The 24,133-nt window shown below is 61.3% G+C and overlaps 6 protein-coding genes across 7 annotated transcripts; 3 read left to right on the top strand and 3 right to left on the bottom strand.

Moving 5' to 3' along the window:
* The first annotated feature begins 180 nt into the window (after positions 1-180).
* On the top strand, positions 181-3,354 carry FBXL16 (F-box and leucine-rich repeat protein 16). The gene is made up of 5 exons (XM_006873844.1): positions 181-825; positions 1,614-2,122; positions 2,544-2,628; positions 2,935-2,998; positions 3,206-3,354. The coding sequence occupies exons 1-5, from the start codon at positions 181-183 to the stop codon at positions 3,352-3,354; spliced, it is 1,452 nt and encodes a 483-aa protein (XP_006873906.1).
* A 3,289-nt stretch (positions 3,355-6,643) lies between these two features.
* On the top strand, positions 6,644-10,228 carry WDR24 (WD repeat domain 24). Its single transcript, XM_006873843.1, has 9 exons — positions 6,644-7,124; positions 7,428-7,605; positions 7,795-8,467; positions 8,664-8,782; positions 8,871-8,992; positions 9,076-9,180; positions 9,261-9,598; positions 9,695-9,879; positions 9,962-10,228. The coding sequence occupies exons 1-9, from the start codon at positions 6,644-6,646 to the stop codon at positions 10,128-10,130; spliced, it is 2,370 nt and encodes a 789-aa protein (XP_006873905.1). The 3' UTR covers positions 10,131-10,228.
* A 658-nt stretch (positions 10,229-10,886) lies between these two features.
* Positions 10,887-12,017, top strand: JMJD8 (jumonji domain containing 8). Its single transcript, XM_006873921.1, has 7 exons — positions 10,887-10,973; positions 11,047-11,143; positions 11,212-11,280; positions 11,384-11,503; positions 11,587-11,654; positions 11,731-11,865; positions 11,937-12,017. Exons 1-7 carry the CDS (start codon positions 10,887-10,889, stop codon positions 12,015-12,017), a joined length of 657 nt encoding a protein of 218 aa, XP_006873983.1.
* Positions 12,018-12,322: 305 nt separating this feature from the next.
* STUB1 (STIP1 homology and U-box containing protein 1, E3 ubiquitin protein ligase) lies at positions 12,323-14,290 on the bottom strand. The gene is made up of 7 exons (XM_006873842.1): positions 14,059-14,290; positions 13,397-13,595; positions 13,137-13,302; positions 12,873-12,960; positions 12,712-12,768; positions 12,522-12,638; positions 12,323-12,448 (listed from the first exon to the last, which is right to left on the bottom strand). Exons 1-7 carry the CDS (start codon positions 14,215-14,217, stop codon positions 12,323-12,325), a joined length of 912 nt encoding a protein of 303 aa, XP_006873904.1. The 5' UTR covers positions 14,218-14,290.
* A 1,698-nt stretch (positions 14,291-15,988) lies between these two features.
* RHBDL1 (rhomboid, veinlet-like 1 (Drosophila)) lies at positions 15,989-18,103 on the bottom strand. 2 transcript variants are annotated; one of them, XM_006873840.1, is made up of 8 exons: positions 18,016-18,103; positions 17,580-17,741; positions 17,203-17,427; positions 16,982-17,130; positions 16,667-16,779; positions 16,495-16,595; positions 16,351-16,411; positions 15,989-16,260 (listed from the first exon to the last, which is right to left on the bottom strand). In XM_006873840.1, exons 1-8 carry the CDS (start codon positions 18,052-18,054, stop codon positions 15,989-15,991), a joined length of 1,122 nt encoding a protein of 373 aa, XP_006873902.1. In that variant the 5' UTR covers positions 18,055-18,103. The 2 variants fall into 2 exon arrangements, with proteins under 2 accessions (XP_006873902.1, XP_006873903.1); XM_006873841.1 differs by lacking the exon at positions 17,203-17,427 and having other exon boundaries at positions 18,016-18,054.
* A 1,723-nt stretch (positions 18,104-19,826) lies between these two features.
* On the bottom strand, positions 19,827-24,102 carry RHOT2 (ras homolog family member T2). The gene is made up of 19 exons (XM_006873839.1): positions 24,066-24,102; positions 23,876-23,934; positions 23,632-23,713; positions 23,489-23,532; positions 23,054-23,107; positions 22,880-22,932; positions 22,690-22,798; positions 22,474-22,575; positions 22,295-22,393; positions 22,103-22,211; positions 21,898-22,018; positions 21,643-21,727; positions 21,421-21,566; positions 21,238-21,338; positions 21,018-21,148; positions 20,652-20,729; positions 20,435-20,557; positions 20,160-20,362; positions 19,827-19,950 (listed from the first exon to the last, which is right to left on the bottom strand). The coding sequence occupies exons 1-19, from the start codon at positions 24,100-24,102 to the stop codon at positions 19,827-19,829; spliced, it is 1,860 nt and encodes a 619-aa protein (XP_006873901.1).
* Between the last annotated feature and the right edge of the window lie 31 nt (positions 24,103-24,133).

Raw genomic sequence — 24,133 nt, 5'->3', positions numbered from 1 at the left:
TGGTTTTCTCATTTGTTAGGTCCAAAAGCCCCCCATGAGCTCCATGTATACCGTAGGCACTAATGAATTCTGCTGCCTACAGGCACTCTGGTCTTCTGTTAGGGAGGGTGGGGTGAGCAGAGATAGAGAAAAGCTGCTCATTCTTGTCCCCACTTGCCCCCTGTAGAGTGAGCGTGGAAGATGTCGAGCCCAGGAGTCGACGGGGACCCCAAGCCTCCATGTTTGCCTCGCAATGGCCTAGTGAAGCTGCCTGGCCAGCCCAACGGTCTGGGGGCAGCCAGTATCACCAAGGGCACACCAGCTGTCAAGAACCGCCTGTGCCAACCTCCACCCCCACCCACTCTACCACCTCCCAACCTGGCTGCCCCACTCCCCCGGCCCGCCCTGGCGGGGGTGCCGTGCCCCTCAGTAGGGCTCCCTCTTGGTGGACCGGCCTCATCCCCAATGCGCGGGCTCCCAGCGGAGCGACCACCCCTGGCTACAGACGAGAAGATCCTCAATGGACTCTTCTGGTACTTCTCGGCTTGTGAGAAGTGTGTGCTGGCACAAGTGTGCAGGGTTTGGCGACGTGTGCTCTACCAGCCCAAGTTCTGGGCCGGCCTCACGCCCGTACTGCATGCCAAGGAGCTCTACAACATGCTGCCGAGTGGCGAGAAGGAGTTTGTGGACCTGCAAGGCTTCGCTGCACGTGGCTTCGAGGGTTTCTGCCTGGTGGGTGTCTCCGACCTGGACATCTGTGAGTTCATCGACAACTACGCACTCTCCAAGAAGGGTGTCAAGGCCATGAGCCTCAAGCGTTCTACCATCACAGACGCTGGCCTGGAGGTGAGCTTAGGGCTGGGGGGGAGGGGCAAGGTGACACTCTGGAGGCTCAGTCCCACCAGGATCAAAGTAACTGATGGGGGTGTCCTGAGGAAGATCAGGACTCTGGGCTTAGGAAGACCCCAGTGTTCAAAAATAAGAAGTCCAAGAATGAATACCCAGGTCTCACTCCAGGGAAGCCAGTGCTGAGAGGCAGAGTGCTGAAGAAGCGGAAAGGGAACTTAAGACTGTCCAGCAGGAAAGGACGAAGGTCAAAGGGGCAGCTTAGCGGCTACTACCCCAGGCCCTAGACCCCGGCCATCACATTAAAAGCCCCAGGGAGCTAGTTCTGCCAGGCTCTGCCTCTTGTTTTAGGATTCTGTTGGTATATTACACGTTGTGACTGTGTGCCTTTGAGTCAATTCCAACTCATTATGACCCAATAGGGTACAGCAGAACTACCCCCATAGCGTTTCCAAGGCTGTAATCTCCAGGAGCAGGTCACCAGGTCTTTGTCCCATCGGAGCCTCCAGTGGGCTTGAACCGTAGACATTCTGGTTAGGTCAGTATAGTACTTCATCATTGCACCACCAGGCTCCTTGGGGTATAACCTAACACTGGGGCGTACTGGGACAGAGTTCAGCTTGATGAGTTACTTACAGCATGTATACCCACAAGACCACGGCTTCCTGCCCTGCCCCAAAGTTGCTCCTTCAGTTTTCACGGACTGAAACCACGCATATCATAGATGTAATGGGCCTTTAGGTTAGGCCTCCTGACTTCTCGACCCCTCCCCCCCCCACCGTCCACAGGTGATGCTGGAGCAAATGCAGGGGGTGGTCCGGCTAGAGCTCTCTGGCTGCAACGACTTCACGGAGGCAGGGCTGTGGTCCAGCCTGAGCGCGCGCATCACCTCATTGAGCGTGAGCGATTGCATTAACGTAGCAGATGACGCCATTGCCGCCATCTCGCAGCTGCTGCCCAACCTGGCCGAGCTGAGCCTGCAGGCCTACCACGTGACGGACACGGCACTGGCCTACTTCACGGCACGTCAGGGCCACAGCACGCACACGCTGCGGCTGCTGTCCTGCTGGGAGATCACCAATCACGGCGTGGTCAATGTGGTTCACAGCCTTCCCAACCTCACGGCACTCAGCCTTTCCGGCTGCTCCAAGGTCACAGACGACGGTGTTGAGCTCGTGGCCGAGAACCTGCGCAAGCTGCGCAGCCTTGACCTCTCGTGGTGCCCGCGCATTACCGACATGGCGCTGGAGTACGTGGCCTGTGACCTGCACCGCCTGGAGGAGCTCGTGCTGGACAGGTGTCTGCCTGTGCCCCTCCCTGCTGGGGCGGGGCCTGGGTGGTGGGCGGGGTCATGGCCACCTAAGACCCTAGACTAGTGAGTAAGCTGGTCTATCTATAGCAAGAGGGCAGAGCGAATGACAGCTATGGTGCAACCACTGAGGGGGGCCAGAATGGTAGAAAAGCTTGGTTTTTATTGCCGTGGAGTCAGTTCCGACTCATACCGACTTTGCGGGCTAGCGCTTATCCTACAGTTTAGTAGCCCTTGGGAATGACCACAGAGGACCAACGGAAGGTGGGTACCATGGCTGGCATCGGTTATGAACTGGGGGCATGGCAGGGGAGAATCTACACCAGGGGTGCTCCCAGAAGGAGAAAGGGGGTGGAGCTGGCCATGGTAAAGGTGGTCTTAGGTAGTGCCCCCTCTGGTCCACCCACAGGTGTGTTCGAATTACAGACACTGGCCTCAGCTATTTGTCCACCATGTCATCCCTCCGAAGCCTCTACCTGCGATGGTGCTGCCAGGTACAAGTCCTCCTCACCTTCCAGCATGGAAGAGGCTGTGGGGAAAGAAGTGCAGGTCAAGGGAAATGCTCCCTCCCAGACAGTGTGCTGACATGCTGGTCACCTCGTTCACGTGCTTTAGGGAAATCCGGGCTTCCTCTGCCTCCAGCTGCCCATCTGAGGGGAGATGACCAGAACTGCAAAAGCTGCCTTGCTCCTTCCCCCACTTAGACCCTCCTCCTGCGTCTCCAGCAGACCCGGCTGGGGGGCTAGGGAGGGGCTCCCATAGGGTGTGGACTGAAATAACCCGGCTCTCCTGCCACCCAGGTTCAGGACTTCGGGCTGAAACACCTCCTGGCCATGAGGAGTTTGCGTCTCTTGTCTCTGGCCGGTGAGAACCCCCGCCGCCCTCTCAGACAGTGCCCACCCTCCACCTCGTCCAACCCCCTAGCTGGCCTGTCCCTTGTGCAGAGTCACACCTGGACAGACTGGCCTTGTCTCAGGTCCAAGGCAAGAAGAGGGAGAAGGGGGCAAGTTCCAACCCAGCCAGGCACCGCCCAGGCTGAGCCACTGCCCCCTCCTGTCCACCTCCCCACAGGCTGTCCACTGCTGACCACCACGGGGCTATCAGGCCTGGTGCAGCTGCAGGAGCTGGAGGAACTGGAGCTGACCAACTGCCCCGGGGCCACGCCCGAGCTCTTTAAGTACTTCTCGCAGCACCTACCCCGCTGCATAGTCATCGAGTAGTGTGGGGCCATGCCTGCTCCCATCGCGGGAATCCTGCCATCTTCTGGGGGTGGGCGGGGGCGCTGCTGAGCCCCATCTCCCAGCCCTGCCCTCAGGGGAGCCCTGCCCTGGCCCAACGCAGGACGCGCGCACGCGCAAGCTGAGGGAAAGCCCTGCCCCGCGCCCCCGCTAGCCCACCCGCCCTCTCCGCTCCTCTGCTGGCCCTGCCCGGGCAGAGAGGGGCAGCAGGACCAGCCCCATGCACGCACGCACACTCGGGGACTTTGTGCATGCCCATCGTGCCCGTACTGCACGCACGCCCTCCCCCACGCCACTGCCGCCGCCATCACTTGCCCACCTTCGGAGGGGGGCCTGGGGCTCGGTCCTGGGGGCACACTTTCAGCTCACCAGATGGCCGCCCATACTGCCTTCCCCGTCCACACCCTGGCCCCCCCGACCCCCTCTCCGTCTCCCAGCTGACCCCCCCCCCCATATCCTGGACCAGAACCCCGCCCCCAGAGAACGAGGGGGCTGGGCTTCCTAGGACCTAGGGACCTGTTAGAGCCCTAAGGGCTTCCGTATCTTCCACTGCACTGCGCCTGGTGCCCTTCAAGGAGAGGGAGGGATTTACAGGCCACCGCCAAAGCCATGGCCCCCCCGAGGCGCCCAAGCTCCTGTCCCTCCCCCACTCTATGCCAGCCTGGCCCAAGCGAACGGCCCTGTTCCCTGACACCCCAGCACCCGTCCTTCATGGCCTTGGGCCCTGGCCAGGGTGAGACCAATCATGACCTGAGAGTGATCAGTTATCTGTCCAGCCAGCAGCACCACCTGGGGCTGCATCAGGCACGGTGAGAGACATGGAGCTGGATCTGATACCTAAGGGCCCACAAGCCTTGGAAGCTGACCATGCAGATCGACCCCACTATCAGCTAACTCCGGCCTTTCCTCACCAAGCTTTGCCCTTGGCAGAGCTCCATCAGGTGGAATCTATGAAAGTGGATCCCAGCCAAGGCTACCCTGATCTACCAGTGACTGGCACACCCTTGGCACCCCCACCCCAATTCATCCCAGCTTCCCAAACCTCTACCTGCCCTACTGGGCTTTGGTCGTGTTCTGTACGATTCCAAGACACCTGGAAGTCCTGGGGGATGCTGGCACATCTTGGCAATTGTTGAGGAGGGGGCTGGGACCCCTTTCCATCCCAATTTTAAGCCCCAGGAGATACAGCCCTTTCCCCCTCCCCCCACCCCGCCAAAAAAAAAAAAAATCTGGTTGGCAGAGAGTAACCAGTATCCAGAGAGCCAGAGAGAGAGAGAGAGAGAGAGAGAGAGAGAGAGCGCGAATGCTGTTGAAGCAGAGAAACAATTCAACAGCCCAAAGATTTTCCTGCCCCATTGGAGTGCCAGCAGGAGGCTCTGGGGCTGAAGTGGTCAGGAGCCAGTTTCTGCTGCAGCCCCCCTTTCCACAGCCCCCTAGTGGGGAGGTCGGGAGTCGTCCATTGTCCAAAGTATTAATACAACTGAAGCTGTGACATCTCCAACGGCTGCAGGAGGAAACATTAAAAGGGGAGAGAGGAAAACAAAACCAACCAACCCCTGAAATCATTTTCTTATTGTACATAACGACCTCATTCTCCTGTATATGCGGAAGATATAACCTTATATTTGGTAAGTGTTTCTTGTGCTATTTTATCACGTGACCTGTTTATAAAAATATATATTAAAACTGTTGTAAAAACACACGCGTCTGAGTGGTTTCTATGTCAGCAGGCCATCCAGGGGAGGAGGGAGGCATTCCAGATCCTGTGTACCTGTGTACCCATTGCTGGGTGCCAAACTAGGGACTCAGCCAGTCACCGACACAGAAGGACGGTAACTTTCCCTGTAAAATACAAACCCATTCTACACACAGGAAACTGAGGTAGGAGGTTTCTGGAAGATCACACAGTGCCTCCAGGGTGGAGGTAGGATTCACATCCAGCTGGCAGATGTCCACTGCCTGGCTGAGTTGTACAAGTAGAATGTGTACCAGGAGACCAGTTTGCTTGATCTCCATCCTTACGGAATTCACACTTGGGTGTGACAGACAACCAGTAAGCAAAGGAACAGGTTGTCACATGCTGTGGAGGTGACAATGACAGGAGTGGCTCTGAGGAGAGCCAAGAATCAAGCAGGCACAACAGGTGCAATGCCTGGGAGAGTGGAGAAGGGCAAGGTGGGCTGGCAGCGCAGTGGGAGTTGTGGGTTTATGCAGAGAGTTTATGTCAAAGGGAAAGGTGGATCTAGGAGCAGTTAGAAGGATGTTCCTGAAGCCCAGGAGAAAGTGAGGATGAATTTGGGGGGAAGATTGGAGGAATTCGGGAATCATTTACGGAAGACTGAACTGATGCACCTAGGAGGGAGACGAAGTCAAGGATAAATATTGACATTAAAAGACATTAAAAGATAAAACAAAAACACCGAAGCAAAATCGGGAAATTCAGGCGGCCCCTTCAGCATGGCTCATTCTCCATAGCTACCAACCGAGTCTACAGCATAAAACCACCACCACCACCAACAACAACAACAACAACAACCCCTCTGACATCCGGAACTTTCGTGATGTGGAAAGAAGCCGCGTCCGCTTCCGGTGCGGACGTGTGAAAACGGACCGCTTCCGGCGAGGGGTGGGTAGGAAAGGACCGCTTCCGGCGCGGCGGTTCCGGATCGCGGGGCAGCTTTATTAAAGGGCCTGGGAGCCCACGGAGAGCAATCCTTTCCCGGCTGCTCTGGCTCCGGTCCCGCTGTACCCGCTCACTTGCGTCACCGGAACGTCTGCGCCGCTCCGTCTGCGACTCATGCCTCCCACCCCTCCAGTCTTCCAAAATCTTCCAGCTCCTTAAACAGTTGGGACATTGAGTACACTTGGTGCCCCCTGTGATCTCCAGGGCCCTCTAGTTCATTTTCCCCTCCCCTCGTGTCACTTCCCTGCCTCGGTGTGGATGCGGGAGCCAGCTGCGCGAGGGGCCAGTGGCCGCCCAGCTCTGGCAGCGGAATAGCGAGGTGGCTTCGACGGGAACGGACCAGGTAGGGTCTTCGCTGGAAGTCAGAGAAGGACTAAGCCAGCGACGTACCCCTCGGGTGATGGGCTAGACTGATTTCAGTGAGTTTGAATTTGCCTGTTCCGATGACCCACTGAGCACCTACCTACGGGTAGCCGCCCAGCCCAGGCCTGCGCAGTCCTGAGGAGCCCAGCTGGTGTGAAGGGTCAGAACTGAAAGGAACACCCCCCCGACTCGACCAGGCCTTCTGTCCCAGCCATCTGTGCAACTATGGAGAAGATGTCTCGAGTGACCACGGCCCTGGGCGGCAGTGTACTGACGGGCCGCACCATGCACTGCCACCTGGACGCTCCAGCGAACGCCATCAGCGTGTGCCGGGATGCAGCCCAGGTGGTGGTGGCCGGCCGAAGCATCTTCAAGGTGTACGCCATTGAGGAAGAGCAGTTTGTGGAGAAGCTGAACCTGCGCGTGGGCCGCAAGCCCTCGCTAAACCTCAGCTGCGCGGACGTGGTCTGGCACCAGATGGACGAGAACCTGCTGGCCACAGCGGCCACCAATGGTGTGGTGGTTACTTGGAACCTGGGCAGGCCGTCCCGAAACAAGCAGGACCAGCTGTTCACGGAGCACAAGCGCACGGTGAACAAGGTCAGCTTCCACCCCACTGAGGCCCACATGCTGCTCAGTGGCTCCCAGGACGGCTTCATGAAGTGCTTTGACCTGCGCAGAAAGGATTCGGTCAGCACCTTCTCAGGTGAGGCCCTCGGGGCTGGGGCCAGGCGTTCCAGCTGGTCTGAGCAGGCCCGGGAAGGCTGTCTACTGAGATGTCCTGAGCTGTGCCCCCCAGGGCTTTCTGGAGGGAGGATTCAGGGCAGGAGTGGCTGACCAGTCAAAGGGAATGAGATGGCCAGCAGAGGCCCACTGTCCGTGTCCCTGGGGCTGGTGGTGTCCACTCTACTCTCTGGGCTCCAGGAAATCGGTCCTCAGCCATCTGTGTGTCCACTGACTGGCCCTTCCCTTGCCTCTGCCCCTCCTGTCCACGGCTGGCCCCCCACAGGCCAGTCTGAGAGTGTGCGGGATGTGCAGTTCAGCGTCCGGGACTACTTCACCTTCGCCTCCACCTTTGAGAATGGCAATGTGCAGCTTTGGGACATCCGGCGGCCTGACCGCTGCGAGAAAATGTTTACAGCCCACAACGGACCTGTCTTCTGCTGCGACTGGCACCCCGAGGACAGGTGGGGTCTAGGGAGATGACTTGAGAGCAGGTGTGGTAAGGGAAAAGGAAAGGTGTCGTGTGGGGCACTCACCTGAGGATAGGTTTGCTGTGGGGAGGACTCCCTGAGGGCATGTGTGGGAGGCTGCGGTTCTGGGGGACACCCCCTCCCACAGGACAGGATGCTGAGGATTTGGTGGGGCTCTCTCAGGGGCTGGCTGGCCACCGGCGGCCGTGACAAGATGGTGAAGGTCTGGGACGTAACCACGCCCCGCGCCAGGGAGGTGCACTGTGTGCAGACTATCGCGTCGGTGGCCCGTGTCAAGTGGCGGCCTGAGTGTCGCCACCACCTGGCGACCTGCTCCATGATGGTGGACCACAACATCTACGTGTGGGATGTGCGCCGGCCCTTTGTGCCAGCCGCCATGTTTGAGGAGCATCGTGACGTCACAACAGGCATCGCCTGGCGCCATCCCCATGACCCCTCCTTCCTGCTGTCTGGCTCCAAGGACAGCACGTTGTGCCAACACCTGTTCCGGGATGCCAGCCAGCCCGTGGAGCGAGCCAACCCCGAGGGCCTCTGCTATGGCCTCTTCGGGGACTTGGCCTTCGCCGCCAAGGAGAGCCTGGTAACCACCGAGTTGGGCCGCAAGCCCTATGCTGGTGACCGACGCCACCCCATCTTTTTCAAGCGCAAGTTGGACCCTGCTGAGCCCTTCGCTGGCCTGGCCTCCAGTGCGCTCAGCATCTTTGAGACAGAGACCAGCGGCAGTGGGATAAGCTGGTTCGTGGACACGGCCCAGCGGTACGCCCTGGCCGGCCGCCCACTGGCCGAGCTCTGTGACCACAATGCCAAAGTGGCACGGGAACTGGGCCGAAACCAGGTGAGTGGGTGGACGTGACCACAGACTGGAGGGCTTCCGGCTCCCCAAGCATCACATCACCCCCACTAATGCCCTGCTGCGCTGTGGGTTGGGGATTCTCCTTGTTCCCTGGGGCAGCTGACCTGGGAAAGCATGGGTTCTGTCCACATGGGGGAGTGTGCTCAAAGCCCCTTGGGTGACTAATGCCTGCCTCCAGGTGGCTCAGACGTGGACCATGCTGCGAATCATCTACTGCAGCCCCGGTCTGGTGCCCTCCACCAACCTCAACCACAGTGTGGGTAGGGGCAGCTCCTGTGGCCTGCAGCTCATGAGCAGGTAGCGTGTGGAATGGGCTGTCTGGAGAGGTGGAGGAAGGGCCTGAGCCTCTCATGCCTGCCTACCCATCAGCCCCTCCTGCCTCCAGCTTCAACCTCAAAGAAATGGCCCCTGGGCTGGGCAATGAGACATGGCTTGACCGCAGCAAGGGCGACACCCGGAGCGACACAGTGCTGCTCGACTCCTCGGCCACACTCATTACCAACGAGGGTAGGCATGGGGGGCATTGCCATCTGCAGGGTGGGGCATTCCAGAGAGCCCCATCCAATGCCTGTCCCTCCCCTGCTGGGCAGATAATGAGGAGACGGAGGGCAGTGATGTACCAGCTGACTACCTCTTGGGCGATGTGGAGGGTGATGAGGAGGAACTGTACCTGCTGGACCCAGAACACACGCACAGTGAGCAGGCGGGCAGGGCTGGGACAGACCTGGGAGTGGGGCGGTGCCAAAACAAACCACGCCTGCTCCCTGCCCCCTAGCTGATGAGCCCGAGTACGTGCTGCCCCAGGAGGCCTTCCCACTGCGCCACGAGATAGTGGACACACCTCCGGGGCCCGAACACCTGCAGGACAAGGCCGACTCGCCACACGTGAGTGGCAACGAGGCAGACACGGCGTCGTTGGCGCCCGTGGACTCCTTCTCCCTGATCTCAGTTTCACATGCCCTTTACGACAACCGCCTGCCGCCCGACTTCTTCAGCACCCTCGTGCGGGACATGCTGCACTTCTACGCTGAGCAGGGCGATGTGCAGATGGCAGTTTCTGTGCTCATCGTGCTCGGGGAGCGTGTGCGCAAGGACATCGACGAGCAGGCGCAGGTGTGCGCCCTAGTCAGAGAAGAGACAGGTGGGGGACCTGCCGCTAGATAGCTGGCCTGGCCTCCCTGACTCTCCTCGGCCCTCCCTGTTCTCCAGGAGCATTGGTACACGTCCTACATAGACCTGTTGCAGCGTTTCCGGCTCTGGAACGTGTCCAACCAAGTGGTCAAGCTGAGCACCAGTCGTGCTATCAGCTGCCTCAACCAAGCCTCCACCTCCCTGCACGTCAACTGCAGCCACTGCAAGCGGCCGATGAGTGGCCGGGGCTGGGTCTGCGGCAGGTGGGCCAGGGGCGGACCCATGGGCAGGGTGGCTGGTGGGCCCTGAATCCCGAACTCCACTGAAGGAGCCTCCCACCCCCAGGTGCCATCGTTGTGCCAGCATGTGCGCCGTCTGCCACCACGTGGTCAAGGGCCTGTTCGTGTGGTGCCAGGGCTGTAGCCACGGTGGCCACCTGCAACACATCATGAAGTGGCTGGAAGGCAGTTCCCATTGTCCCGCCGGCTGCGGTCACCTCTGCGAGTACTCCTGAGTCGGCCCCTGCCCTGAGTCGGCCCCTGCCTCGATGCCTCCTGCCCTGCCCGGACTTTGTGCCCAGGAGGAAGGGCTGGGACTTGTGAACCAAATAAAACATGCAGGAGCAACCTACTGGGCTGCCTGTCACACAAACGCACTGCGGAGCCACTGGGTCCCTGCGCCAATGCTGGTGGGCAGGCGGGAGAACGTGGGGCGGGATTTCTAGGCCTAATAACTGGCCAGATCCAATAGCTGCTCTCTGATGACCTTGGCTCCGCCTTACGAGGGGCGGGACCAAACACCAGCGACTTGCTCCTGTTGCCACGACGACAGGGTTTCTCAGCCAATAGCGGGCTCATGTGGAGCACCGCCCGACTTCCCGGCGGTCCCCGACGTTAGCGGCAGCGGCGGGGTCATGGCGCGAATGTTGGGGCCGCTTCTGCTGCTGGCGTTGTGGACGCCCGTGGCTCCGAGACGGTCTGGTTCTGAGCAAGCGGGCGACGGGGGATGGTGAGCGGGCTGGGGACGTAGGGCGTGCAGGGGCACGCAGGGTACTGGGGAGCGGCCGCTGATCCCGCTGTAACTACAGGCAGCGGAGTGGGCAGAGGGTGCCGACAGCTGTGGCTGAGGAGGAACGGTGCACAGTGGAGCGCCGCGCCGAACTCACCTACGCCGAGTTTGTGCAGCGGTACGTGATCTCCGTCACCCCTGACCACTCGTGCTCTAGCCGTGGTAGTAGCCTGCCCGCCCTAGGCTATCTCCCACGCTGGACATGAGCCGACCCCGCCGTGACTTTGCCCTTCCTTCCAGCTATGCTTTCCTCAGACCCGTCATCCTGCAGGGCCTCACAGACAACACGGTGAGTGTGCGGCCTCCTGGGGTGGTTCCAGCCCCATTGATCCTGGACGCTAAACCCTCTTCCCGCTCCTTAGAGCTTCCGGGCCCTGTGCTCCCGCGAAAAGCTGTTGGCCTTGTTTGGGGACAGCGTGGTAAGGCTGAGCACAGCCAACACCTTCTCCTACCAGAAAGGTGAGCTACTCCACCCCCACCCCCGGAGGAGGCAGGCCCAACTGGCCCTCATGGTCCTTTCCTTACAGTGGACATGCTCTTCCAAGAGTATGTGGAGCAGCTGCTACACCCCCAAGACCCCGCCTCCCTGGGCAATGGTGAGCCACACCTGGGTGGCAGTTTGTATGGGGTGGGGGGGAGGGCGCGTACCTGGGAGGCCAAGACCAGGTTCCCTGTCTCCCGGGTCCCCTCTGTCCACAGATACCCTATACTTCTTTGGGGACAACAACTTCACTGAATGGGCGCCTCTCCTCCGGCACTACTCCCCACCCCCCTTTGGTCTGCTGGGCACCACCCCTGCTTACAGCTTTGGAGTAGCAGGTGGGCATCCCTCTGGGGTCCTGAGATTTATGGGGCATCAAGGGGGAAGACAGGCATGGCCACTAATCACCCCGACTCTGTAGGAGCCGGTTCTGGTGTGCCCTTCCATTGGCATGGGCCCGGGTTCTCTGAGGTCATCTACGGCCGCAAGGTCAGTGTGGGCTGGGAGCTGAGTTCTGGGGCTCACTGACTCTGGCTTGTGCGTGACCTACTGCCTCCACCCCCAGCGCTGGTTCCTGTATCCCCCAGAGAAGACGCCTGAGTTCCACCCCAACAAGACCACGCTGGCCTGGCTCCAGGACACATATCCCCAGCTGGCATCCTCTGATCGGCCCCTGGAATGTACCATCCAGGCTGGAGAGGTCAGTGAATGGCCGAGGAAGTAGGGCAGAGCCACAGGCCCTCACTTAACCACGTGTCTTCTTTCGGCTAGGTGCTGTATTTTCCTGACCGGTGGTGGCATGCCACCCTTAACCTGGACACCAGTGTCTTCATCTCTACCTTCCTGGGGTAGCTGGGCAGCTGACAGCCGGGCCCCTTCACACAGCAGCGCACACCATGAAGTGCTCACAGATTTTATTACAGGAGCAAAGGAGGGCCTGCCTGCCCCTCCTCACTGCTGTTTGGGGCCCCGGAGTGGGTGGGGAGGCACCTGCCTGGACAAGGGCTGTGCTGAGAATGAGAGCAGTCCAGGGCCCAACAGCAGACAGACAGACAGGTTGGAATGGAGCATTGGGGGTCCAGGGACACAGACTATGTACAGGGCCTGGGGGCTGTCATCCCAGGTCAGGTGGGACGAGGAGCTCTGCGTCTTCAGCCTTAGTAGTCCTCTACCCAGCCGTTCTCAGAGATGAAGGCATCAATGACCTCCTTCATGGCCAGGTTGGGGATAAGCTGCTCCTGGGTCAGCGGGCTCCTTGTCACGGGGTCAAAGTGGCCCACACGCTGTGGGGACAGCAGGATGAAATAGTGCCCGGCCTTGAGCTGCGGGGACCTGCCCCACTGGCCTCAGCCTCACCTGCAGGTGCTCCTCAATGTCCTTGCGGTCATAGGTGATGCCACTGGGTGTGATGCAGGGCTCCCGCATGAGTTCAAAGCTGATCTTGCCACACAAGTAGTCAGGGATGTCTCGCTTCTGTAGTGCAAGAGGAGGGATTAAGAGCCAGCATGGGGACCACCCAGAGGTCCAAAGGGTAGGCTGGCCTCACCTTTCTCTTCTCGTCCACCTGGGAGAAGAGCTCGTCCATGTCGGCCAGGTATTTGTCCTACAGAGGAACAAGCTGCTGTATGGGGACCAGAGAGCCCTATCTTCCCCTTTCACATGCAAGCCGCCCACACAGACCCCAAGTGGAACTGTGGGTGTTCTCACATGCTTGGCCTCAATACAGGTCTGCTGAGCTCGGATGTGGGCATCATCTTTGTCACCTTCATGGTTTCGCTGACACTCTTCCAGCTCCCTGGGAGACAACCCAGGTGCTGGTCAGATAGGTCTCACCAGAACTTGGAATACCCCTACCTCCACTCCCTGCAACCTCAAGACATCCCGTGTTCTGCTTCTCCAATAAATCCTTGTGTTTGACGCAACCCAAGCGTGAGTGACTTTAGGGGCCAGAGCCCGAAGGCCACAGCCCACCTCTCCCGCTCCGCCACGATGAGCCGAGTGAGGTAGGAGTGCAGCTCGCTCTCCTGGTGGATGCGCCGCTCCTCGATGCTGTTCCAGCGCTTCTTCTTGGCAATGCGAAGAGCGCTAGGAATATCATCACCAAAGTTGAGCCGTTGTTCCTTGGCCAGGTTGTAGGCTAGGGAATGGGGGACTGTGGGTCACATGCTGGCCGGTCCATAGACCGGCGCAGGCATCCCACCGCCTACCGCTGCCACCACCCCCAGGTCCACCTCGCTGCAGATTGGCGATGGCCTCGTCATAGCTCTCCATCTCAAGCTGGCACTGCCCCAGGAAGAAGTGGGCCTTCACAGACTGTCCGTCCAGCTCCAGGGCCCGCCGGCAGTCAGCCAGCGCCTGCTCGTGTTGCTGCATTTTCAGATAGCAGAGTGCCCGGTTGGTGTAGTACACAGCCACCAGCGGGTTCCGGGTCTGGGGACCAAGGCCGGACCAGCCGGCGTGAGAGTCTGAAGGTGTGAGTTTAGCCTGCGCCCTCTGCCCCTGTAGTCTGGGATCCCGGATGCCCCCAGGTCCTGTCCCAGCCTTGGGGCCATGGCTAGAATCTAGTCAAAGTCGCTGGATGTCCACCCTTCCTGAAGGGTCTGTCCTGGACCAAATGCCTGCCTGAACATGCCGACCTTGACCTCGGCTGACTCTGTAAAGGTAAGTTTCCAGACCTGTCGGTGGTGACCCCTACTTTGGAGCAGGAGACCAAGGAATGCCTCAAACCCCCTGAAAACTCGCCCCACCCACCATGCTCAGCTGCGCTCCAGAACCTTGGCCTTGGCCCCCTTGGAACAAGATCATCAGTCCTCAGAGCCTGTGACTTAGGGATGGGAAGCGGCCAGGAGGCTGAAGGCGGGGCCCGCCCCCTCCCCGACCCAGGCGCACTCACGATGGCGCGGCCGTAGCAGGCCGCTGCCTCCGGGTACTTGCGGCCCACGAAGAGCCGGTTGCCCTGCTCCTTGAGCTCTTGCGCGCTCAGACTCTTCTCCGGACTTCCACCGCCAGCACCCAGCCGCGCGCCGCCTTCCTTCTCCTCCTTGCCCTTCATGGCGCCGCGCGGCACGGCCCAGGCTCCACGCCCGGCCCGCCCTGCGCCCGCAGCCGAAGCCCACGATCCGCTCGGGCCCAATCCAACTATCGGCCACCGGAACTTCCGGTTGCACGGAGTGGTGACAGCAGATGGGCGCGTGAAGTGGGCGGGGCCGCGCGTGCGTCCGCCGGATTTCGGTAGTGGGGCGGGGCTCGCCTGGGACTTCGGAGTGATGGCCACCGCTCTGAGGCCCCGGCATTTCCCCCCCCACCCCACCCTTGGGCCCGCTTCCCGATGACTTGGCCCCACCCCTCAGTCTCATACAGAACCGGCTTCACCGCAGCGGTCGGGTGTTCGGCCTCCCTCTGAGACGCCTACTCCAGCCCCGGCCCCGCCCTGCCCGGCGAAACCCCGCCCCTGGTAGGGGTTGTGAGGAGCTGGGCCGCCGTCCTGGCGCGACGTGGGGAGGTGTTGCGGGTGCACTTGGGTCTCTGAGACCGGCTGGAGGCCCTGGAGCGGTGGTAGGTTGGTAGAGGGCTTAGCGGACAGAAGGGAGACTGGTAAGCGCGATTTCTCCCTGTGACCCCATCTTCGTACTTCCCCAGATATGGGGAGGAGCTGCCTGCGGCCATCGGAGACCCTGAGAAGCAGCTGACACGAGAGGAACTGGGGGCGTGGGAACTCCCAAGTGAGGGCGGGCTTCTTCCAGGGGCGGAGCGTCCTCCGGAGGCGGGACTTTCCGCAGGGCGTGGCCTTCTGTTTGGGGGCGGGTCTTCTCAGAGGTCCGCCTCCAAACTCTCTTGGCCTGGTCCTGTTTGCAGCAGTTGGTAATTGCTCAGCCGCTGTCTTCCGTCCCTTGCCTGGCGTGTTGGGAACAGTCACAGGGCTGGGTGCCTTCCTATTGTGGGGAACATAGTGACCTTACTTGTTCACCCAGCATAGATGTCTGATGGTAGAAGGAAAACCAGCCAGGTCTGGCCTTGAAGTGGACTTGTGTGGTGAAGATTGAGTCTGCCCTGTCACTGCCCACAGCCGTGACAGCCCAAGCTTTGCTGAGCCGAGGGGAGGGGACGACAGTAGGCAGGATAGCATCCAGTTCGCCAGTGGGGTGTCCAGAGCAGGAAAGGAATGGCCAGTACCTCTTGGGCTTAGGCTCCCTCTGTGTCTCCTTTTGCCTCGGAACATGAATCCCTTTACCAAGTGGGTACAGCACTGTGAACCTGGGTTCTGGGACTGACATTGTGCTGCTCAGCAGGTGACGCTAGGCTGCCCAAGAGGCACAGACACCAGCCAACAGAGCTGAGTAGTGGGCTGGGCCAGCTTCCCGACGTGGGACTGGGCACAGGCCGGCTCCTTTGGAGCTCAGTAAAGGCATACTGAACCACACAGCTGGCCTTGAGGCCACAGCTCCCTCTCTAGGTGGCAGGGACCCCACCATTTTCTATAGGGCAGGCTTTCAAGCCCCATGGCAGACAACAGGTGCCAGGTGGGAAGGCCAGGTGAGTCTGTGCAGCCTTGTACAGCCACCAGTCCTGTGTAAAATATTTATTCATTCTCCAAAAAGGCTCAGACCACAGTTCTGGGGTTGGGGAACGGGGCCTCCTTCGGGAGCTACCTCCTACCCAGCCTCACCCTCTCAGGCCTGGGAGGGTACAACCAAGGATGGTGTAAGGTTTGGCCTGACTTGGTTAGGCCATAGGTCCCCCCTCCCCCCAGGGAGAAACAGCCTTGAAACGTACATTCCGAGAGGGTGGACATGCAGCCTGCACCCCACACCTTGGTCAGGCCCTCAGGGCGGCGGGGGCACATGGGTGCCCAGCAGGTCATAGGCGAAGATGTTCCAGAAGACAGCAAAGAGCAGAAAGGTGCCGTAGGCAAGGAGTACCACCCACCAGCCACATTGGTCACCCAGGCGCTCTTCGTAGCTACGCACGATGGTCAGGCCCATGCTCACGCCCACCACCGCGCCCGCCAGGTGGGCCATGAAGCTGGGCTGCGGGCCGGAGGCAGGCAGTGGAGGGGAGAAACGCAGCCACACAGCCCTGCCCACCTCGGAGCTCACTGCGGAGGAGGTGGGAGGCGCTGTGGGAGACGCCCCAGTCCCAGGCTGGGGTCCCCGCCCGCCTCACCACGCCAGGCCCCCTTACTCACTGCACACCAAGGCCAGCACCATCCTTAGCAGTTTGTATGGACACCGCATCCCGGCCCAGTTCTGGTGGCACGGATGACAGAGGCTGTGAGGCAGGTTCTCCACCCCGTCTCCAGTACCCAACCCCCACCTGGCAACCCCATTACCATGACAACGTTGGCCAGGTGTGCTGAGCAGAGGGCATAAACCCCGCCAGAGCCCCCTACCACAGGAGCTCTCATATCCGTGATGGAGACAGTCAAAGAGCCTGTGTAAGCAGGTAGGGACTGTAAGCGGCAGGCTACAGAGAGGGGAGGGCGGGGCTCACACCTGCCTCACCTGCCAAGACGCCCGCCAGGTAGAGTAGGCTGATTCTGAGCAGCCCATGCACCATCTCCAGGGGCACCCCAATCATCAGCTGCAGAAGCGCGTTGAAGCCCAGCTGCTCTAGTCTGTGAGGGTGGGGTGGGGGCGCGAGGGGAAGGGCGTGAGGAGTGAGGCAGGGTCTTGAGGGGCACATGCGCGGAGGTCCCCCGAATGGGCTGACAGACATGAACTTGTGAGTGGCGTGTGAACGTGAGTAGTGTAGCGTCCTGGCCCACTTCCCTCCCGCGCTGGTCCATGCAGCACCAGGACAGAGCCCGAGCCACTCACCCGACGTGCATAAACATGTAGGTAAGGAAGCACCAGGCCCGGGCACGGTGCCCCGGGTGGTACACCAGGGGGCTTTTCATGTACTCGGGATGGTAGGTCTGCAGCACCCACTTGTTGAGCCGCGCCCCATAGCACAGGAACACGATGATCTGGGGAGATGGGGGTTCAGGTGGGGAGTGGCCGCCGGGCATAGGGGCAGCGGGGGTGCGGGCGGAGCTCACCTGGACAAGGGTGACCGAGACCATGAACACTGGCGGCGGACAGCTCCGGTGCCTGTAGAAATACCAGCGCCGGTCCACCTCGCAGGGGAGGATTTCATAGGCCACATAGCGCACGAACCGCTTGTACACGCCCAGGCCCGACTCGTCCGGCAACCCGTCGCGGGGCAGCGCCCGCTGGCCATTGGCAATGGCCCGCTTGAAGCTGCTTGAACGCTTGCTGCTGACCTGGGAGTGGGGCTGAGTGTGGACTTGGGCACCCTCACCCCCCTGCCTGCCCACTATGCCACCCAACCCCCATGTCCGCCCTCCTCCCTTGTGGGCTCCAATGTCACCCCCTCTAGCTGGGCCTGGGCACCCCTCCCCCCAGTGGCACTGACCAGGTCCACCAGCTCCTGGTAGCAGACCTGGCCCCGCTCGTTGTTCTGGGCCAGGGCCACCAGCATGTCCAGTTTGGCAGGATCCAGGGGCAGTTCATGGCTGTGTACCAGGCCAGCAAAGGTGTCTGCACCGATGAAGCCTGTGTTCTCGGGGTCCAGCTGCTGGAGGTGGAGGGGCCGGCCCCACATCACAGGGCCGAGCCAGGTCAGCGCACCTTGTCCCAAACCGTCCCGAGAGGGGCTACGAGGGGGCCTCCCAACTCTCACCAGCCCGCTAGGAAAGGTCGGCCCAGGTCCAAGCGTAGAACCCGCCTTTCTCCCCGTGCCCCGCGGCCAGCCCTTCCCTGGGGTCTCCCGCACAGGGCCAAGGTCGCACAGAAAGGGGCGGGGGCATTAGCGGCCGCGGCATTTCGGGGCGCCGCCTGCCGGCACGCACCTGCTCCTGAATGAGCTGCAGCAGCGAGCTCCTGTCCATAGATCCGGGCCGGGGGCCGGTGGGCGGCAGCGGCCGGAGGGGCTGCTCTGCGGACCGCTCCGCTCCGCCCCGCCGGCCCGCTCCGCCTGCTCTGCTCGCCGCCGAGCTCCGGGCCGCGTCACGGAGCCGCCGCCCCCGCCGCACGCGCGCCGGGACACGCGCGCGCCCCGCAGCCCCGCCCGTGGACGGACGCGCCAAGCACCAGTCCCTGCGAGCCGGACACCCGCGCCTCCGCCGTGCTCAGGTCGGGCCCTGGCCCTCCCGTGTGCAGCGCCTAGGAAAGTCTTGACGCGAGTCCAAACCCATCTTTAGCGCGCACCTGCGACCTCCCGCTTCCCTCACCACCGGAGACTCCCCAGGCCACGGCCTGCATTTCCCTCGCGGCTCATTGGCTCCCCCTACTGACTGACTTCACGTGGCCGACACAGACCCCCAGTGCTGGGCGCTAAACCCCGCAGTGCAGCTAGTGTGCAGAAAGGATGGCGCCCGGCACCGCGCACACCTGAACTGGAGGCGCCCAACACCACTGAGGCCACCTTGATGGAGAGCCGAGTCTCCAGCCCCAGGGGGCCGGTGGGGGAGGGCTCAGACTGACCCACGGGCACCTGGGCAGAACCCTAGGTGGGCAGGGTTATGGCTAGGATTGATGAAGGCAAGGTGGCTGACTCCTCATATAATGGTAATGATACAGACCAAGGGAATGGGTAACCATAGCAACTCTCCTCTCCTAAGGGCCATATCAATTCACAGGCTGAGGCTGCTGCAGTGATATGCTGAACCTGCCATTCTTGGCAGCTGTGTGACCTCTGGGGATCCAGGCAGCCAGAAAAGCATCTTGCCTTAGACCTGTTCCAGGCCCATGGGACCGTGACTGGCCTGGGAGAGGGATAGCCCACCAGGGCCAGGAGGGGCCTGTCCCCCCACCCCACCCCCAACCCTCCTGAGTCAGATGTGGTCCGGCACAATCTGCCTGACACCTAGCATGGGGCGAGGACACAGTCCACCTGTGGTGCCTTTGTCCCTAGCCCCTCCCTCCAACCCTGAGGTTTCTGGTTCTGGGTTAGGTTCCCGGTTCTGGGTTAGGTTCCCGTCAACCTGGGAGCTGTGACCAGCCCTCTTAAGGTGTGAGGAGGACAGGTCTGGGCATGGCACAGCACAAGTGGGTGACTGGTTCAGCCAGGCCGCAGACTAGAGGATGGCTTCCCCACTATCACCGCATTCCCTCACGACGTGGACTGTGTCCCTGCCCCGGGCCTCAGGTAGATATTACATGGCCTTGACGGGAGGCGCCCACTAAGACCTCTGAAACTGGGTGCCAGCAACGTGCATTTCTAGCTACCCCAAAAGATGAGTTTTAGGTGGAGTCGAGAAGAACGGCCTTAAAAGGCCCGGGAACCGAGAGGTGAAAAAACAACTGAAGTTTAATCAAAGATTTGTTTTCTGTCTCCACAGCATGAAGGGTGGGCTCACACAGACCCCAGGGAGTTTGACACTGAGGTCCCACAACTTCCTGTCTGCCCTTAACTTCTGACCACCTGGGCCCTGAGAACTCTCATCACTGGCTTCTTCACCTGTGCCCCTAGTCACCCCAACACACGATGCCCAACAAGTGGCAGGGTTCCGGCTGCCTGGCAAGGGGGTTCCCTCAGGTAGGGCTGGGGAAGCTGGTCCCTGGGCAGATGACCTGGGAGTGAAAGGTCCAAGCACGAGGCATCCTCGGGGCAGCACCTTGGGCTGTGGACCAGTATGGCAGGCCGAGGTGGTGGTGGGCCTCATCGGCTCCTCACCAGGGCCCTGTACAGGGACAGGCTGAGGACAGCCACCAGGGCAGCCCCCGCAGCCCTCAACAGCATCCGGAGCCAGGAGGTATTATGAAGCTCCACGTGGACCAGGTGCCTGTAGGAGAAACCCCCACTCTACTTTCCTCCGTAGAGGACCCCACCCACCATCCCTTAAAGCTGGACCCAGAGAGCCAGAAGCCCATGAGGTCAGCCCATCTCCCTCCTCCCGCAGCACAACTCCCAGGCGGAGAGCTGGTGGCCAGGCCTCTGAGCCCCACCCTGACCCACTCAGGACCGGCCCAGCACTGTGGGGCTGGTACCCACGGGAAAGTGGCCATGGTGGCCAGCCGGCTGAAGATGGCAGCGTTGGGTACAGCTGAGCCAGCACAGGAGAACGGAGTGGGGGCAGGCAGCCGGTGTCTACGGCAGAACTCGGCTGGGGACGTGTCAGGGAGCACCATGCCCTCAGGCAGGTCGGCCTTGGAGGAGACAAAGAGGCAGGGGGTCTGCCCATCCAGGTAACGGTGCTGTGGAAAAACACAGTGTAAGCACAGGCCACAGGACGGCGGCCGAACAAAGCCCCGTGCCCACCACCTTGCCTTGTAGACCCTGGCGCAGAACTCGAAAGACGTGGGGTCACTGCTGTTGAACAGGAGACAGGCCACGTCGCAGGTGGTGTCCACAGGGGCGTCCAGCAGGCTGTCTGCGCTCACCTCACGCAGCTGCAGATACAAGGTGGGCTCAGAAGGTTGCCGGTGGGGATGGGAAGGCCACGTCGGGACACAAGACAGGCCCCCACCCACACCCTGAACTTACTATCAGGTATTTCTCCTGCCCGTTCACGTGCACTGTGTTGATGGCGTGCTCACACGGCTCCGCAGGGGACTCCTGGTGCTGGGGCAGCAAGACAGTACAGGACACTTGCCCCCGGGCTCCCGCCGAGAAAGGGGACCCCACAGCCCACAGGACGCTCACCGCCCCCCCCAGCTCCCGCAGAGGAAGGGGACCCCACAGCCCACAGGACGCTCACCGCCCCCCCCAGCTCCTGCCGAGGAAGGGGACCCCGACCCGACAGTCTGCAGGACGCTTGCCCCCCCCAGCTCCCGCAGAGGAAGGGGACCCCACAGCCCACAGGACACTCGCACCCCCCCCCCAGCTCCCACCAAGGAAGGGGACCCTGACCCCCAGGCTCCAGCCGAGGAAGGCTCGCAGGAAGGCAGATTTGCCCACTCCATGCGCCCCCACCACCTCGCCCAGAAGAACGTGTCTCTGTGTCTGCCCCTTCTCTTGGTCCAGCCTCTTCTCACGGGTGACTGCAGATGGGCAGGCAAGTGATGAGGGGCTGGCAGGCACAGGGTACCAGGGACCCACCAGTGAAGGGGAGGCGGGGAGGGTGGTGCACCTGTGATAGCGTGGACCTGGGAGGCCTGCTCAGAAAGAACGGGATAGCCCAGGTAGCCGAGGTGGCTAAGGCAGCACCGGACATCCAGGTAGGTCTCCAGGCTGGGGGCAAGTGGGTGAGTTACAGCCAGGCCGGGAAGGGTGGGGCAGAATGGGCCAAGTGGGCAGTGAGGAATGCACTTACGTCCAGCGGCAGAGGAAGCCACGCAGAGGGAGCCGGCCACCAGGTGCAGTGCACACCACATGAGACAGCTCAGGGCCCCAGGGGGCCGCTGGAAACACACTAAAGAGGCTCTGGAGCTCCGAGGACGACAGCACACCATCGTGGTCCTGGGCAGAGGAGCAGTGATGCGAGGGGGCAGAGGGGCTGCATGGGGGCAGGGCGGCAGGCTGCTCTGGCCCTCACCTGGTCATGCTTCTCAAACACCCTCTGCAGGAACTGGTAGCCCAAGTGATTGAGCTCAGCAGTGCAGCCTGGAGGCACCAGGAGCCTGTGGACGGAGAGAGGGCCTGTCCCCAGAGCCTACACAGGGGCTCTCCCCACCCCATCCCGTCATCTGTGCGGGGCCATCTGCTTGGTGTGGGGAAGCCTGGCTGAAGTCTGCACGGCTTTCTAGTGGGCTCCTGCAGAGCCAACAGCTGGCGGAAGCGACGCACTCACGGGGGGAAGAGATAGTCGTCTGTGAGTTCCAGTGTGTCACCGTAGCCAAAGCGCCGAAGGATGGCCCAGGTTGTCTCGTGGCGACCACGCTGGATGAACAGTGTGTTCAAGAACAGGAAGCCTGTGCCAAGGGGACAGGAGTCTGACAGCTAGGCCAATGACCAGCTCTGCCACTACCCCACACCAGCAGGCAATCCAGCCTCACCATCTAACGTCAGCCGGTTGTCCTGCACGCCGCCTGCCACGTTCTTGCTCACCACCATCTTTACATCCTCCAGGGCCTGTGGGGCCAGGGGGTGCCCGAAGCAGGACTTCTATCTCAGAAAGAAACTTGGTATTAATCAGAGATCAGCTGGCCACCACCCAGGCCAGGCACCGTGGACTTCCGGGGCCCCACCTGGAAGGCATTGAGCTCCTCATCACTGAGGGTCTGGTCTAGGTCCCGGTCCGACAGTCGGAAGATCCGTGTGAGAGCCTGGACGCATGCAGGCCGCAACTGCAAACACACCAGCTCAGCACGTCGGCTTCCCCCACCGTGTGTCCCTCACCCCTGCCCGACCCCTGCCTGTTCCAAACCTGCTTGGCTAAGGGGTCGTAGAGTGGGGCTGTAGGGTGCAGCACGGCCTTCTGGGCGTAGTAGAACAGCTCCGAGATGTTCCTGAGATTCTTGGCCGAGCACTGGGAAGAATGGGGCACCCTAGGGATGCTATCCTGAGCACAGGTCGGGGATCCACCTCCGCCTCCAGCCCCAGTACCAGACGCTTCCCCTAGTCCACCTGGGTACCTGCTCACCTCCACGCAAGTTTCAATCTCAGGAAACTGAGTCATGATGGGCAGCACAGCCTCCATGGAGCCCCCTGGCCGCAGATCTGACTTGTTGCCCACCAGAATGATGGGGACCCTGGGGGGTAGACCCCCAGTCACCGGGAATGAAGAATGGTGTGGCCCAGGCAGGCATGACTGCCACTCCCCGCCCCATTACCTGGGTTCCCGGTTGGACCTCCCATTCACCAGCGGGATCCACTTGGTTCTGATCTAAGAGGAAGGGACTGTGAGTGAGCGAGCTCCTCCCTCGGTGCTAAGAAGCATCCCACCTTCACCATACCCGTCTGTGCAGAGGTCTGCAGCTGAGCCTAGGGGCAAGACCCTGACTCACCTTCTCAATGGTGGTCTCCTCAGTGACATCATATACCACACACACCACGTTTGCCTGTGGAATGAGAAATGACTGTCCCAGCCCTGCCCCCCATCCACCTATGACTGGACACCTAAAACCCAACCCTGCCCTGCCCAGCACCAGAGATGCCAGGGCCCAGCCTAAACTGACACAGGCAGCCTATGACAAGGGAAAAGATGTCCAAGATCCAACCCTTTCCTCGAATACCAGCGGCTACAGTGGGGTTGTGCCAGACTCCCTTCTGCTGTCCACACTGTCCACTGCCACATAGGGGTCACTGTGGCCCCAGAAGCATGGACTCCCAGTGTCCACTCCGACAGGGTGCATCTTTGGACAAGACACGGGAACCGGGCTGCTGCAGCCAAACGCGGCTCCTGAAACGTTCGCCCTCTGGACCCCGCGCACGCAGCGCACCTTGTGGATCTCATCCTGGAGTTCCTCCGCCGTCTGCTCTGCTTCTAGACGGAGGAAGGTACAGACTTCACTGCAGACCGACCCCCGACCCCCCAAGCCGCTTACCCTGGGCAAAGTCCAGGGCTAGGGGTGACAGGCGTTACCTGAGTAGTCCACGATGTGAGTGGGCACTTTCTCGGGGGTGACATCTGCAGGAATCGTGATTTCTTCCGCGCGGGGAGGGACCTGGGGCAGACAAGCCGGCGTGCAGTACAGTGGATCGTGAGGGGCTTCACCGGACAAACCCTGAGGGACAGGCTGGGTCCCGCCTCAGGTGCTGTCCCTGAATTCCTCGCTGCAGAACCGGGTGTCCAGCACGCGGGGCTCCCGCCTGGCCCGGCAGCTTACCTCCTCGGGAAATTCCTCGCCCACCAGCGACAAGATCAGGGACGTCTTCCCCACCTGGGCTGCGCAGGGCAGAGCGGTCAGCAAGACGGCACCAAGGTCACAGCGCTCCCCACACCCTGGCCGCGTCCAGGCCAGACCCCGTCCCTCCCCCAGGGGCTCCAAGACCCCTGACCCCGTCCCGAGGGCCTACCCTCTCCCAGCAACAGGATGCGCACGTCCCGTTTCATGGCTACAGCCCCGGCCCCACGCTGGCCCACC

Source organism: Chrysochloris asiatica, unplaced genomic scaffold (genome assembly GCF_000296735.1).
Source record: "Chrysochloris asiatica unplaced genomic scaffold, ChrAsi1.0 scaffold00257, whole genome shotgun sequence".
In the NCBI taxonomy this organism is placed as follows: Eukaryota; Metazoa; Chordata; class Mammalia; order Afrosoricida; family Chrysochloridae; genus Chrysochloris; species Chrysochloris asiatica.
Note: the sequence above shows the minus strand (reverse complement) of the source record. Positions and strands in the feature narration are given on the sequence as shown.